The 17,349-nt window shown below is 47.6% G+C and overlaps 1 protein-coding gene across 1 annotated transcript; it reads right to left on the reverse strand.

The window, feature by feature from the left end:
- Nucleotides 1–1,605: 1,605 nt before the first annotated feature.
- Nucleotides 1,606–4,433, reverse strand: LOC306920540 (UDP-glucuronosyltransferase 2A3-like; the record flags this gene model as incomplete). Its single annotated transcript, XM_079497354.1, has 2 exons — nt 1,606–1,614; nt 3,060–4,433. The coding sequence occupies 2 exons, from the start codon at nt 4,431–4,433 to the stop codon at nt 1,606–1,608; spliced, it is 1,383 nt and encodes a 460-aa protein (XP_079353480.1).
- Nucleotides 4,434–17,349: the final 12,916 nt, after the last annotated feature.

Here is a 17,349-nt window from a genome sequence, read left to right on the forward strand (position 1 = left end):
ATGCTTGTTTGTGTACACTGTGCAGGTGTACGCTGAGACACGTTGTGAGCTTGTATCTAGATCATTTTTTTGGGATAGCATTATTACAATGCTATCATGGCATGACAAAATATATTTTTGTTGTCTAAATCAACTGTAGATTTAGTTGACAAAAATCATATGTAGGCTATTTAGTCAATTAATACGTATACAATATTTCAAATGACCAAAAAATGACTATTGAATTTATATTGAATGAATGAATATTCAAAAGACTATGACTAAAACTAAATCATAATTTAACAATGCTCTCCATACACTATAGGGCACAATATGTTACCTTTGATGGATAATCCTTAGCTAGTTCTCTCTTCACCAGTCGTCATATGCATGGGAAAGAAAGACATCAAAAAGTGTTTTAGGACTTCGAGTTTATAAATATAAATAGAGTTTATATAACTTGGGTTGGACTTTCATACTGCAATGGCATGTTGTTAAACTCTCAGCTGATAACAAAGCTGTCCAAAGGGGAATAAATCTAGCCTGAATATTAAAATACTCTTTGTGAGTTAGCTGGAATGCAGAAAACATACTACAACAACAACAACAAACATGTCAAACCAGTTCTGTATGGCTTATCATTTTACTGTGCACCGTCTTATTGAAATTTCATCAAATATGTGTACAGTATCAATGACACAAATACATGTTTTATTATCAGAGTCAGTTTGAACAAGCCTTCATATTTACTTGGCCTGATAACCTCTTGGCATTTTGGCCATGAGGGCTTTGTATGAAAATAGCACTGAAAGGAATTCTAAGGCTATTGTGCAATAACCCCATAACATGCTCAAACCTTTGAACACCAACACTGCATGGCCATTGGCCAGTGGGCCTATCACACTTATACATGATCACCTGGTTTCAATTATTTGAGATAATGACCAAATGTTGCACATAATCGTCATAATCTTTTCCATGTTGAAAATGCTTCAAATATTTTCAAAAATAGCGGAAATAACAGATCGACAAGCTCAATGATAAGACCTGTTGTGAGCTTGAAGATCTGCCATTTCCGCTATATACAAAGTGTCTTTATAAGTCCTAATTTGGCCATAGTACATTATTTATTTTCATTATTGTATTGGTCATTGTCAGTCATGTATTGGTCATATTTGTCATTGCCCTGTGCAAATTATTAGTAATTTTATAGTAATCAAAATTATTAGGAATTCTTATTCATTATGTTCCATGTTCAATGACAAAAACACAATGAAATTGTTCATCTCAATTTTTGCTGGTTGGTATCCTTGCAACCCATTTTAGGCGGGAACCCCTTTTGGTGTTAGCATTATGTTATGCTTTAGCTATTGAAAAATAGCAGATCTACAAGCTCATAGGGCGCCACCGAGTGGCGCGCTACGAGCTTGTAGGTCTGCTATTTTTGAAAAATCGAAGAACCACTGACATAGAAACATAGCTTTTTCAGAAAACTGTCAGGATTTAGAAGACATGTTTAGAATCTGATCTCAGGTCAAAATGGGTTAAAAGAAGAACAATGCAACTCTACAGTATTATGCAGGAAGTAGCCTTCCCCTAGGCCTAGAGCCTAGGCCACTACCAGGCCTAGTATGGCTGCACATGGGAGGTATTGCGCTTATGAGCTTTTGGCAGTAGTAGCTCTACTAGTAGAAATTATTACTAGTAATTATTATTTTGTCAGACTATAGGGAGACCATCTCTAGGTATATTTATGAACATAACTTTTATTAAAATGAATGATACCTGCCAGAGCACTCTCATTTCAACTATATGACCTGACCACACTACAATAAAGATTGTATGCTATATGGTGTCACGGCCAGCCTTCATTTCAATATCATGATGAAATGCAAACAACCCAGTTGTCAGGAATGTGTTTGAAGGACCCAAAAGCAGTATATGACCAACAAGTAAGGATCAAGATTCAAGGTTCATTGACCAACTTACAATTTTAATAATAGCCTACCTATAAGTCTAGTAGCAGAGGCCCTCAGATTTTGATATACCCCTACCCGAGTTAGAACTAAACGCAACCATGTTTTTTCTTATCTTTAGGGTCTCCCATGAATGAAATGGATTGTTGCAAACTTTTCTTTTGGGGCAAAATGTGATGTGATTGGCAATTCTTCACACCTACCCAAATCCCTGAAAAAGAGCAGTCCGAATAAGGCAAAGCAAAGGTGACAAAAAGGCCTATAACTTGAGAATGCTCACTCTTAGCTTAATTAATTCACCAAAGATTCTGATTACATCAGAATGTAATTTACCTAAAGAAATACTGAAATGTAGTCCTTTAAACATACCTTTCTTTTTTTGGCAGAAATTGTATTTTTGTGGTGAGGACTCCTTTACTTTCTCTCATTTACAAGAAAAACATACATTTATGTCAAATAAGTTGTTACTGCATTGCCTAAGATGCTATTAAACAATAACCAGTGGTTGTGTGGAGATATCTACAGTATACTGTTGTATTACATATTTCTTCTAGCATCAGATTTTGAGATACCAGTACCCCTCCCTGAGTTAGAACAAAACAAAAACATGTTTTTGTTCTTATCTTTCACCCATTCACATTCACCCAATACTGGGTTAATTTCTGTGACTTGCCTTGGAGTCGTATATTGTCCCCTAGTTTCATATTTATTTGAAAGTTCTGGCAGAAAATGTGTGTCGGTGACTGGTTCCGAAATTGCTGGACAAATGAAAACTTCCTTTGGGGAGCAAATACATATGGGGCACACAATGGGCTATATGCACACAGAATAATAACTCTAAAACTTCCAGGCTCCTTCCCTACTTCATTCACCTGTGTTACCAATGATACTAATTAAGGCTCTGTTCCATAGTGTGCAGTGGTTCTCAAAAAAGTGGTTCTACAAAATCTGTAGTCCCTGAGGTCCCTACTAATCATGTTCACGAATGTCATCTTAAAGCCTGTTCCGTATTTAGTCACTTTTATTTTTTCTTCTAGAACACACCCTGGAACATAAACATTTGACAAAGGCAGCAAAAGTCAGCAGTATAACCAAGAATAATACTATTAAGAACAACATGACATCTAGAGAGTGGTAAGAGTACCAGGGCATTTTGTAGGCCTGTGTGCGGAGGTGAGCAGCTCCTTTGTGTCTCATAACAAACTCTATCCAGAAGATGGCGCTGTCCAGCGGCTTCATTGGTGTGTCTCTGTGCAACCTGGAGAGTCTCTGCATGTTCTTCCTGTAGGAAGGCTCATGGAGAACCTCCTCGATGCCTTGCAGAAATATGTCTTTGTTCATAGTAAAAATGTCAATGACCTTTGCCGCACCTCGTACCTCCATTTTAAAGAGGTTATCAGGTTGATCAAACATCAACGGGAGTCCTACTATAGGAACTCCATGGTACATGGCTTCCTGAACTCCATTCGTTCCTCCATGCGCTACAAAGGCTTTGGTCTTTGCATGACCTAACAGGTCATTCTGTGGCATCCAGTCCACCAGTAAAGTGTTGTTGCCCAGAGTAGGAGGCCTGTCACCTTTATACCTCCAGATTACTTTCTGGGGTAGCTGGGCAAAGGCTGCAGCTATCTCCTCTGCTAAGTCTTGGGGAAGATCTCCAACCATACTCCCCAAAGACATGATGATGACTCCATGTTCCCCAGAACTCTGGACAAACTCTTCCAGGTGTTGCGGAAGAGGTTTAGAAGGTTTACACTGGAACCCTCCCATATAGATAACATTAGGCATGGTGGGGCGAGGGAACTCAAACACAAAGTCAACTCTCATCAGCCACAGGTCTGCTGCTTCAAACAGGGACAAGTAGTCTACATCTGGACCAAGGTATTTTTCTATCAGACCTACATAATGTGGTGTAACATATTTTGCCATACAGAATTCCCCAAAAGCAAAAAACACTATGTTCATTATTCTTTCCAGAAAGGTCATTTTATCCGACATCTGTGAGATCCCTGATAATGGAACATAAGAAAGTGGAGACGGTGCAATATGGAAATGGCCTTCACTGTGGGGGGTCCATCTCACATTGAAGACTAGCGGTAAACTAAGGTAGCGGGAAACTATGGAGCCGGCTGGATCAAAAGGGTCAGTCAGAACCACGTCATATTTCGCATCCCGCAAAGACCGCATGAGATCTTTGTTTTCAAAAATGTGTTCAAGCATTTTGCAAGTGGTCTGCTGCATTTCTGAAACTATTTCCATTTCTAGCTCGAAACGAGTCATGATAGACAATCCTTGCCTGTGGGTTTCCATAATATTAGACACGAATTTCGTCGCGAACTCCTCATCTAATCCACTCGGAGAATCGATCGAGATCGCAGTGTAGAACGGTGAGGTTTCTTTAATGTACCAGCTGTGATTTGCTCGAATGACGTAGACCTGGTGGCCCCTTGCATGCAGCTCCTCAACTATGGTCTTCATGTTCACCCAGTGGCTGCCGTCCACAGGAAAAACAAGAACTTTACCTCCATGAGCGACAGCTGGACAGAGGAAGAGGACAGCGATCCAGGCCAGGTGGAAATACATTTCTTTGCTCTAAAAGAAATGGATATATATTTCTTAATAAACATTGTCTATGATGATTGCAATTAACCCATTTTAACCTGAGATCAGATTCTAAAAATGTCTTCTACATCCTGACAGTTTTCTGAAAAAGCTATGTTTCTATGTCAGTTGTTCTTCGATTTTTCAAAAATAGCTAAAGCATAACATAATGCTAACACCAAAAGGGGTTCCTGCCCAAAATGTGTTAAAGGCGGTGTAAGTCAGTGGTTCTCAACCCGTGTTCCCACTGGTGGGCTGTGAGGATATTGAAAGTGGTCCCCAAATAAATAATACATTATAACATTAAGATTGATATATATACCTGTTTGTATATGAAATTATGTTTCTTTCATTTATTGTGATGCTGCCAAATAGGAACCTAAAGTATACTGTGCGTTAGTTCCATTGATCCAAGCCGGAATACAAACATTGATTGATAACATGCTTTGAAAATGCATACGCCCTACCCATCTGACCACTTATTACTGTAACACAAAGGTTGAGAACCACTTTGTAAACTGCTATCTAAGGGGCTAGGCTAGGGCAAGTGCTACGGGCCAAGGTGGAGTCTGAAGAGGTCTGAAAACCCACCTCTTCAGACTCCACCATGGCCCGTATAGCACTTGCCCTAGCCTAGCCCCTTAGATAGCACATTATGTAGACCTTGGTATTATTTTAAACAGACTTATAGCTTGTTACGTAGACAGCACTAGAAATGCATTTTATGTAGTCATAGCACTTTATAGTACACATGTATAATATATAATATAGTATAGTATGTATAGTTTACATAGATACTCCACTGTTACGTTCTTAGTTTACGCATGATTCATGATAACTACTGTTTATGTATGCCATGCTTTTGTTATTGCTTAATGTAAATCGCTCTGGATTAAGAGCGTCTGCTAAATGCCTAAATTGTAAATTGTAAACTAAAGTTTTGTTAAAAGCATCGTTAAAGACCTCTATAAACATATCACTGGCAAAACCATAAGTAAACTGGGATAATACATGAATGAAAATGATAACATAATAATCAAATAATCAATCAACAAACACATTGCACTGTTTAAGGTACAATTAAACATTAAAACTTGGGTTATAATAAAAAGGTGAAACACAAGTGTTATAGATTAAGATTAAGGCTTATAAAACAATGACATGCACCTTGCAGTCAATGAAAGCATGGAGCAGGGGTCGGCAACCTTTTTGACATGAAGTGCCATGTTTTCATTTTCTTGATAATCAGTGTGCCGTATCAACGTGAAGTTTAATTATGTAACCACATGTAATATTTCCATCTGATTTTCATTGTCCATAGGCTGTACATAACCTTTTTATGTGGCCTATTGTTCTTTCACACAGACTCAGAGCCCAGAGTTTGAGTGAATGTAGAATTATGTGCAGGGTGTAATTTATATATAGATGTGAGGGGACTAAACGTTTTTGAATACTTCTTAATATTAAAATAAAAGATTTCTCTCACACACTTATGCCAATGTGCCAGTGACCGCACCCTCCCCTGTGCCAATGTTGGCACCTGTGCCTGAGACTGCATATACCCCTGGCATAGAGTATAGAGTCAGACTATGACATTTGATTTTGTGCTGAACATTCATATATGACCATGCTGACACGAATCAATGTTAATTTTGTCGACTAAGATGTTCGTCGACTAACTTCACTAAACGAAAAGGAAATAAACCGATAGGCTAATGACCAAAACTATGACTAAACATGTTCACAATTTCGTCAACAATTACAATCTTGTTAGGAAGGGAGTATAAGGGACTATAGTGGAGAAAAGATCCAGTAAAACTAAATCATTTTATGCTTGGTTGTGTGCAGGTGTACGTTGCGACACATTGTGATCTTGTAGATTGGCTATTTATGGCACACAGCAATAAGTAGCAAGTATAAATACGACACCGGCATGGCCTGCCAAAATATGTTTTAGTTTGACTAAAATGTTATGTATTTATATTTAGGCAATTCATACTAGACTAAAACTAAAATAATAATAATAATCTAATGACTAAAATAATCTAAAAGGCCAAATATGTTACCTTTAATTGATATTCCGTAGCTAGTTCTGTCTTCACGATGCAGTCGTCATGGGAAAGGAAGTGTTTTTTAGAACTTAACTTAGGTTGGACTTTGACACCTTTGAATACCAGCACTGGCAGTGGGCCTGTCAATTATTACTAATTATTACTACATGCATATAACCTGGTTGCATTTTTTTTGTAGATATAATCACAATCATTTTGCATCATCGTCATAATCTTTCCAATGTTGATGTTTCAAAGCATATTAAAACATGTAAAGAAGTGAGGCACCCCTGTGCGTGCGTGTGGTGTGAGCTTCCAGCAGGGGGCACCAGGGCCATATCCTGTTGGCAGGCAGCTGTCACATGACTTCTTTCCCAGGGGGGGATTAGATTAGACCTGGACGGCCGGCTGGACCCTGGCCAACGGTGAAGTCTCTCAGTTTGCCTGCCTGGTGTCCCGTGGCTGCAGCTGCACCCAGGAGGCCCGCCCAGTCCCACGCCAGTTCCAGCTGTCTGCTCTAGAGGAGAGAGAGAGAGAGAGAGAGAGAGAGAGAAAACAAGCTGCCCTGCAATCCTCTAAAGCAGCTTAAAGGCTGAATTGGGTGGGCTGAAGCCTTTTCCATTTTCAGGACCTCTCTCTCTCTCTCTCTCTCCCTCTCAGCCTCTCTCTCTTTCTCCCCTCAGTCCCCCTGCCTCTTTTTTTTTTTTCTAGCCCAGTCACTAGCGCCACTAGTCTGGGCCCCAGTGGTTCCCACTGGAGGGGAGGGGGGGGTGGTAAGTCTTACTCTAGGTGTGCGGAAGTCTTTCTCTACAGGTGGTCTGTATCCAAAAAGATAGCCTACATGTTAATTTGGACATGATAAAGTTTAAGAACCACCACTACTACTTGTATAGCTTATAGAAGCAGCCTCCACAGTGGCCCAGACAGCCTGCACGGCACGCTGCGACTCACTGGAAGCTCACTCTCTCCATCCTCATCGGCACTAAAGTGCCATCGACACCTCCTGCCTGTAGACAGGAGGCTGCTTAGTGCTTTCAAACTGTGGACACTAAACTAGAACAAACTGTGTTGTTTTATTCTGAATTATTTTTATTAATGTTTTTTTTGCGGCTTTCGCCTTTATTTTATATTTTTTATAGAGGGACAGACAGTATAGGCTGACGGGAAATGGGGGAGAGGGATGGGCGAGTGACATGCAGTAAAGGCCGTCGGGTCGGGAGTCGAACCCGTGGCACACTGCCAGACTCGGGCTACCGGCCAAGGTGCCTGGACCACTGAGCCACGGCCCAGGCCAAGTTTTATTCTGAATCCTGATGTAACCCCACAGCCTATGATTAAATAATGGATGGTAACTTAGTGTGCGCATTATGCATACTATATCATTTAATCATTTTGTTGGGGTTCTCAGCCAGCCCCCAATGCATAATGCATATTTTTCATTAAAGGGGTGGCTGGCTTGGCTTTCTGGAGTAAGTTGGAGTGCAGAACAGTGTTGTTGTTTTGTTGTGTGGCTGTGCTGTATGGTACCTGGCTGGTGCCTCTTCAGTGTGTGTGCTGTATCATACCTGGCTGGTGCCTCTTCAGTGTGTGTGCGTGCTGTATGGTACCTGGCTGGTGGCCTCTTCAGTGTGTGTGAGTGTAACAGACGTGATCTTGCGTTGTGTTATGAAGCACCATAGACCAGGATCTCAGCAGTGAATGGATTTATTTCTGTACAAAAGACAACGAGGCAATCACTGCTCTGCACTGACTTGGATACGTTTTCCAGAATAACAATTGCTGGAAATAAAGCAGATGCAGTACCATGAAAACACAGTATGTGTCTTAACAACTTTGGGTACATATGTATCAATATATTACACAATTGTAAATGAAAATAATAAAATAATCTGCAGAGCAAAATAAACACAACCTACCGCTTTCAAAGCCCATATGAAATAGGAAGTGCGGTAGGTTACGTCATTTCCTTAAAGGCAACCGCCTGAACTCTTAAAGTCACAGAACACTGTATCACAATACAATATAATGCCTGGGCAAGTGGAAGCACTATTAATCATGTTACATGTGCTGTATCGTACCTGGCTGGTGGCCTCTTCAGTGTGTGTGCTGTATCGTACCTGGCTGGTGGCCTCTTCAGTGTGTGTGCTGTATCCTACCTGGCTGGTGGCCTCTTCAGTGTGTGTGCTGTATCGTACCTGGCTGGTGGCCTCTTCAGTGTGTGTGTGTCTGTGCTGTATCGTACCTGGCTGGTGGCCTCTTCAGTGTGTGTGTGGCTGTGCTGTATCGTACCTGGCTGGTGGCCTCTTCAGTGTGTGTGTGTCTGTGCTGTATCGTACCTGGCTGGTGGCCTCTTCAGTGTGTGTGTGTCTGTGCTGTATCGTACCTGGCTGGTGGCCTCTTCAGTGTGTGTGTGTCTGTGCTGTATCGTACCTGGCTGGTGGCCTCTTCAGTGTGTGTGTGGCTGTGCTGTATCGTACCTGGCTGGTGGCCTCTTCAGTGTGTGTGTGTGTCTGTGCTGTATTGTACCTGGCTGGTGGCCTCTTCAGTGTGTGTGCTGTATCATACCTGGCTGGTGGCCTCTTCAGTGTGTGTGTGGCTGTGCTGTATCGTACCAGGCTGGTGGCCTCTTCAGTGTGTGTGCTGTATCGTACCTGGCTGGTGGCCTCTTCAGTGTGTGTGCTGTATCCTACCTGGCTGGTGGCCTCTTCAGTGTGTGTGCTGTATCATACCTGGCTGGTGGCCTCTTCAGTGTGTGTGCTGTATCGTACCTGGCTGGTGGCCTCTTCAGTGTGTGTGCTGTATCGTACCTGGCTGGTGGCCTCTTCAGTGTGTGTGCTGTATCGTACCTGGCTGGTGGCCTCTTCAGTGTGTGTGCTGTATCGTACCTGGCTGGTGGCCTCTTCAGTGTGTGTGCTGTATCGTACCTGGCTGGTGGCCTCTTCAGTGTGTGTGTGCGTGCTGCAGCATGCAGCAGCAGGGATAAGAGGAGAGAAAGAGATGGGAGGCTGGGCTTACATCACAGCGGAGGATCGGGAGAAATGAGACAGAAGGAGACCAAGACAGAGGAGGAGAGACAGAAGGAGACAGAAGGAGACCAAGACAGAGGAGGAGAGACAGAAGGAGACAGAAGGAGACCAAGACAGAGGAGGAGAGACAGAAGGAGACAGAAGGAGACAGAAGGAGACCAAGACATAGGGAAGGCCAAACACAGAGAGCAAGATGTAGAAAAGGCAATGATTAAAAGCAGAGACATTTATGCATAATGTGAGAACAGCAGTGGACAGTAACAAAGTTCATATTTGGATACTTCTGACTTTCACTCCGCTACATTTCGAAGACAAATATTGTACTTTTGACTCCATGCATTTTTAGGAAGGGAAAATGTTAATTATAAATTGATCACTTCTTAAGCCCTATTACAATGCAAATAACAGACCTACAAGCTCACAATGCGTGACACGTTGTGAGCTTGGAGATCGTCTATTTTCACTATTATTGACATCTTCAGAAGAATTTCTGGAACATCTTTGATGTTTTTTAATGTCTACATTTTAATACAACTCAATACTCAAGTACATATATCTGACTCATATGAGCTACTCATATGTTTTACAATACAAGTAAAAGTATCAATACCACAATGTAGAAATACTCGTTACAGGTAAAAGTTTGGTATTAAAACTTTACTTGATTAAAAGTACAAACATTTGGCATAAAATGTACTTAAATTACCAAAAGTAAAAATTCTCACTATGAACAATGTCCCATTTCACAAGTTTTCAAATGTATACAATGTGTAAAAACTATCTTTTGAAAATAGCAGATACAAGATCTACAATGAGTCGCGATGCAACCCGTTGTGAGCTTGTAGATTGGCTAGCGCTATTTTCGAATAGTCAAAGTATATGGGGCTGAAGTAAAAATCTAAATCTACTAAGTAACTTCGGGTTACTTCAGTAACCTCAGTTGTATAAGTGACTCGAAGAAGAGAGTCATATGGGGTGCCGCCACCTGGTGGCGCAAAAGCACAGAAACTCTGCATGTACTCACGAACAATTTCATTGGATCGTGAAAGTGTCGCTCACGGTGACATCCCCAACCCCACCCACTTGGTATAAAACCGGGGGTTGGGCCCGTGAGCGTCATTCCTATCAATCTACCTTTCTGCCGCTGACAAAGCAGAAGGGCGTCTTAATGACTCTCTTCTTCGAGTCACTTATACAACTGAGGTCACTGAAGTAACCCGAAGTTGTATTAAGTTCCTCTCTCGAAGAGAGTCATATGGGGATCATAACACTCCCGTATGATCACACCGGCTGATAGGACCGATCCAAGGTCCACCTATCAAGAGACACACGCAGGCCACCCACAGGCGTGGCACGTGTATACTCCCCTAAGGAGGACGAGTAAAGGCTACCTAGGTCCCTGACCAGGTAGAACAAAGCCGATAGCGGGACAGACCAACCTGTCCGACCGCTATCAATCCCTACTAAGGAGCCGACAGCAAGCTGCCTTATGTGCTCGTGAAACGGGCTCGATGGCTAACCATCTCATAGAGCCACTCTAGGGAATGCTTGTGTGAACATGTGGCACTATGCACTGTCAATCATTGTGCTGCGGCACCCAGGACTGCTTGGGCTAAGTCCCTGGGTGCCACGTCAAGATTGTAATACGTGGCAAAGGTCAAAGGAGACGACCAACTTGCCGCTGCGCACACATCCTGGATGGGGACGCCCCGTGCCAGGGCCCAGGATGCCGCCATGCCCCTCGTGGAGTGAGCCTTTAACCCTTCAGGGAGCTCCACCCCACTACCGGCGTAAGCCAGTTGAATAGCTTCCACAATCCACTGTGAAAGCCTCACCTTTGTTATAGGCTTCCCCTTCCACCTGGCGTGGGAGGCCCAAGAGACAAAGAGTTGATCTCCCTGTCTGAAGGGAGCTGTCCTGTCCCTGTACAGTCTGATCACCCTGACCGGACAGAGACAGTGTAGCCGCCTGTCCTCCTCTGAGGCAAAAGGCGGCGGGTGGAACGCCATGAGCTCCACCGGGTCACGACCAGCAGGAAAGGTCTTTGGCTTGAAAGACAAGTTCGGCCTAACCGTGACCTTAGTGTTGTTACCACTAAATCTCATGCAGCTCTCATTGACTGAGAGTGCGTGGATGTCACTAGCACGCTTCGCCGTTGTCAGTGCTACCAGCAGCGTGGTCTTCAGCGAGAGAAACTTCAAATCCACTGTCTCCAGTGGTTCGAATGGTTCCTTTGTAAGCGCGTCCAATACCACCGTCAGATCCCAGGCTGGGACCAGGGATCTGGCAACCGGTCTAAGGTGTAGGACACCCTTCATGAACTGACGGATCAGCGGGTGCTCACTCACCGGTCCGTTGTTCACACCTAAGTGGGAGGCTGATATCGCCGCCAGATTGACCTTAACCGAGGACAAGCCTAGACCTCTGTCCAGGAACTCCTGCAGATAGGTCAGGATGAGCACCACCGAGGCCTGGAAAGGGAGGACCCCACCAGGCCTGGCCGAGCACCAACGTTCAAACAGCTGCCAAGCCGTGTTGTACCGGCGTCTGGTGGAGACTGCTCTAGCACTCAGAATAGTCTCTATGACATTCTGTGGCAGACCTGCTACCGCGAGCGGCGCCCCATCACGGGCCAAACCCAAAGGTCCAAGTCCTGGGGGCGCGGGTGGAATATCTCACCGTTGGCCTGCGTTAGCAGATCGACCCTCAGAGGGAGTCGCCATGGGTCGCGATAGAGGAGGGAAGCGATGTCCTGTCTCCAGGACCCCCAGGCTGGAGCCACTAGGAGTAGCTCCGAGCCCAGAACTCTCACCCTGGCTAGAACTTGTGGGATCAGTTCCAGCGGAGGGAAGGCGTAGAGTAGGCCCTGAGGCCACTGATGCGCTAAGGCGTCCAGACCCAGGGGCGGCCTGCCTGTGAGGGAGAAGAACAGAGGGGACTTCGTGTTCTCCTCCGTGGCAAAGAGGTCCGCCACCGGAACTCCAAAGCTGTGCCACATTTGGGAGGCCACGTGGGACAATACCCTGGCTGTGTTCTGTGTCGCTTCCTGCGCCGAGTCCGCGCACAGAAGCCAGTCGTCGATGTAGCTTGCAACCCGGAGACCCTGTTGTCGTAACGGGGCGAGAGCAGTTTCCGTACATCGAACAAAAACCCTGGGACTCAGGGACATCCCAAAGGGGAGGACTGTATACTCGTATACTCTCCCCTGAAACCCGAACCTCAGGAACTTCCTGTGGGGTGGGTAGATAGGGATGTGAAAATAGGCGTCTTTTAGATCTATTGACGTGAACCAATCGCCTGGGCGTATGGAACGTGCCAGAGACTTGGCCGTCAGCATCTTGAACTTGAAAGTTTTGAGGTGTCTGTTGAGTGCTCGAAGGTCCAGGATAGGACGGAGCCCCCCCCCCTTTTTCTTGACCAGGAAGTAGCGGGAGTAGAACCCGCTGCGGCTCTGGCTGAGGGGCACCTCTCTGACGGCCTTCTTCTCCACTAGAGTCATTATCTCCTGTTGGAGTATATGGCCAGCTTGACCCCGTGCTTCGGTGAAGATGACCTCGCCGAACGCGGGGGGTCTCATAGCGAACTGGAGTCTGTAACCCTTCGCTAAGGTGCGCAGAACCCATGGTGACGCGCCGTGGCGCTCCCACTGTGCAATGCGCCTGGTTAAGGGGTGGTCCGCCCCCAGACCAGAGAAATTTTCGGCATGACCCGTCTCCCCAGTGGCGTTTGAGCACGCTACCGGCTTCATGCCCCGCCTCTCTGCAGTGGGCAGCCCGTGGGTTGCTCCTGACAGAGAGTTCATGGTCCCCCGACATCGGTGTTCTTGTTGTTTTTTTGTTTTGGGCAGTGCCTTTATTACAGAAAAACATGGAACATGTGCATTTAGTGCAGACCTGTGTGGCTTGGTCACGGGCCCGCCCGTGGCGGGAACCCGTGTCATGAGCCTCGACCTCTTGTGGGGCGGCTCGGGAGTGCAGTCCGAGACTACTACGCCCAGTGCAAGCCCTGAGGTGGGGGGGGGTGGGGGAGGACGTCCAGGTGCGCCTCCCCCGGGAGGCAGGAAGTGTCACTTCTTCTGCTGAGCCTTGCCGGCCTTGGGGGGGCCCTTCTTAGCGCCGGTCGCGGCTGCTGGAGGGCGGCGGCGTTGGTCAGTGGGGCGTGGGGGACGTCTGTCCCTCGCGTCCGCGGAGGGAGCCCTTGGAGGAGCTCGTTGTCCGTCGTCCCTATCCTGGCGGGGGCGTTGAGGCTGGCGGCCGCGACCGCCTGGGCGCTGGTTCTGACGTTGGCCCTGGCATGCGGGCTGGTGTTGAACCTGGCGAGGAACAAAGTCCCTGGACTGGGCACGCGGAGGGCGGGTAGGGGCAAAGGTGATGAGTGCCTCGTGGCCAGGTCGTTGCTCCTCGACTGCTAGAGCCATTCTTTCCAAGGCTCCTTTAAAAAGGCCTCCTGGAAGAATGGGACCTTCCAGGAGATCCTTGCGTATGGTGGCGTCCAGGGCTGGGTTGGTGTCAACCCACCTGGATCGTTCAGCCACAATGATGGAGGTGGCGATGCGTCCTGCTAGTGACGTGGTCGCCCAGACGAACTTAATCATCTCCTCATGTATGCGTTTGATCTCCGCCACCTCATCGCGGGAGGGGACAGCCCCCATACCCGCGAAGATGGCTGTGAGAGATCCTTGGAGCAGTGAGGTGGCGTTGAGATGTTTGCCCTGTGCGGCTGCAAGGGCATACAACTTCTTGGCGGCCAGGCTGGAGTCCCTTTCCTCCTTTGATGGGAGGAGAGGCTCTCTGGCCAGTGGTCTTATGCGGGGGGCAGTGGGGTCGAGAAGATAGGCGCTCACGGTAGCCATAGCGTCGAGGCCAACCGATGGCATGAGGTCGGTGTCGAAGGTGGCCTTTGAGTAGGCGGGCGGGACGGTAGGCTTCTTCCATGGAGCCGTGAAGGTCGCCTTGAACCCTTGCGCCAGCGGCAAGACAACCTTGCGCGCTGGTGCCTTAGGTTCGGCTCCAGGCCAGTTGTCCTCCGGGTCTGGAGGAGGTTCGGTCTCGGGCCGTGGCCTGTCGCACCGAATGGAGGCCTGCCTGAGCAGTTCGATGAGGTCCCACCCCTCCGCTGGGGGGCGGAGGAGTGGATCGTTGCCTCTTCCGTCAGGGGGAGGAGGCCCCGCCTCCGGGGCGAGTTGTGGCATGTCGGGGTCATCTCCGGCGGCCATGTTGTCGTCTACGTCTTCGTATCCGACCTGGTCCAGGACCCTGAACTCATCAGGGGCCTCCTCGTAGGAGGGCACGTCCTCGTAGGAGGGCACGTCCTCGTCGAGGGGCCGCTCGCGGTCCATGACGTCGCCCCAGTTCACGTCGGGGCCGAGGGTGGGGTAGAGGTCACGTTCCGGGCTGGGTCGATAGGAACCGGCATCCTCCCGACGGTCATCAGGGCTGTAGTCCAGGTCCTCTCGGGAGAAGGAGAGGCGGCTGCCCTCATTGTAGCTCCGTTCTGCTCTAAAAGAGGAGAAGGAGAAAGAGGCGGCTGGCTGGCGGCGTCGGGCCGCCGTTGGTGGCGCCTCCTGGTGGTGGTACAACGGTCCGGCTCTGGGAGTCTTCCTGGTTGGGGAGGCGGTCTCAGGCTCCCCGTCGCGTCGCTGGGACGTCGCTGTCGGGAAGCGAGGTCTAGCGCCTGAAGCAGAATAATTATATTCGATGCGCCCAGCTGGTGGGGGGAGGGGGGGCCATGGTTCAGGGGGCGCTCCGGAAAGACGGTCCCTGAGATCGAAATTGTCAAGGAGAGCTCTATCTTCATAGGCTTTGACTCTGGCCAGCCTTCGACCCTTCTCTCTGTCTGTCATCTTGGAACAGGCTGGGCACCAACCTGGCTTCTCAAATGCATCTCTGATGTGTGGAAGACCAAGACAGAACATGCACAGTGCGTGTGTGTCCGTGGGGGAGAGGAGGTAGAGACAGCCGCGTCTGAAGCAAGACTTTGGTTCAGCGGGGGAGGGGTCAAAGTCACAGTCATCACCGCCGGTGGCCATGGTGCGTGACTATTCGAACTTTGGTTACACTCGTAACTACCCGCTCTTTCCGCGAACCTTGGTTACTCTCGTAACTACCCGGTTCTTTCCTGCGGAGAATGCTAGTAGCCGGCGCCGTTCGGCTGGATGGGAAGCTAGCGTTGTAACCCGGCTACGGTGGTTGCTTGTTGTTGTAGCGGTGGGGACGCTAAAATCAACGCCTAGCGGCTGAAGATTAGCTAAAACACCGGTAGCAAATGAATCAGCGTCGCAGCCTGCTGTAGTGGCTGTTATGATGATTGTTGTAGCCGGTTGAAAAGATAGTTGTTGTAGCGGTAGTAGCGCTAAATCAACGCCTAACAGCTGAAGACAGGCTAAATACCGATAGCTTGGATGTTAGCTGTAAACTGTGTAGCTAGCGAGGCTGTAGCTAGTTAGCGCGACGCCGGTAGGCCGCCGGCTAACAGCGGGACGTAGCGTGTAGCTAATGGGCTGCTGGTGTCTAGCTAGTAGCTGGTTAGCACAACGCCGGTTAGGCCGAAGGCTAACAGCGGGGCAGAAGCGTAGACGAGGGGAAAAGGGTGCCTAACGGCTACTCTTTAAGCAGCGGGCTCGCTAAGGAGGGAAGCTGAAAGCTAGTAGCACTAGGGAGGCTAAGCTAGCAGGGCGAGCAGCAACCCTGAACGTGGCAGCTAACAGTAGGCCAAGCGAAGCAGTAAGCTAGCTGAGTGCTAAGGCGCAAAGCTAGTAGTAGAAGGAGGACTAAACAACAAGCTGCGTGACTGCTCACTTGTGTTTTATTGTCCGTGTAAGGACTTACTGCTGGAGAAAACTTCTGCAACGTTCGTGAGTGGGAAAAAGCACCTTGCAGGGGCTGCGAATTTCCAGGTACAAGTGTACAAACTCGTCCGTTCTAGGGAAAACTTTTTCAACAGCCGGTGGTGAATTTCTTTGTCAGAGCGATGTGGCATCTGCGGCAGAAAGGTAGAGGAATGACGCTCACGGGCCCAACCCCCGGTTTTATACCAAGTGGGTGGGGTTGGGGATGTCACCGTGAGCGACACTTTCACGATCCAATGAAATTGTTCGTGAGTACATGCAGAGTTTCTGTGCTTTTGCGCCACCAGGTGGCGGCACCCCATATGACTCTCTTCGAGAGAGGAACTTAATACAACTAAAAATACATTGCATGCATGCACCTGGGTCGTATCCTCAGTGATGTATCCTGAGGTCAACGGGGTTTCGGGTCTTCCAACATCATACCCGACACTCAAGTCCTGACTTACGTCCCAGTAGCTACCCTCAATCAGTTCCACTAGGGCAAAACCAGGGCCACACAATCCGTTGGAACTACTCCAGAACTACAATGCCAGGGCTGGGAGGTACACTTCTGGCACATGGAAGGACTAGGCTATGTGGGTTGTCTCCTGTCCGGGCCCCTCCTACGTTTCACCAGGTCCACTCCTGCTCTCACCAGGCCCAGGACCTGTGCGTTGCACCAGAGTCCCGGCAATGGTTCCGTAGGGCACTGGTGCTGCGGCTCCGCTTGCTGCTTGCATGGCCCTCCTAAAGGCCTCACTGAGGGCTGTTGGGCTTCCTCCTCACGGAGGACCCAGGCTGGGGCGTGTTGTAGATTAAATAATCTTCCAAAGATGAAGGATTGACAACGTTCTTCAGGGTGAAGTATTGAGAATTTATTAAGAAGATTC

Source organism: Electrona antarctica (assembly GCF_951216825.1).
Source record: "Electrona antarctica genome assembly, chromosome: 3".
Lineage (NCBI taxonomy): Eukaryota > Metazoa > Chordata > Actinopteri > Myctophiformes > Myctophidae > Electrona > Electrona antarctica.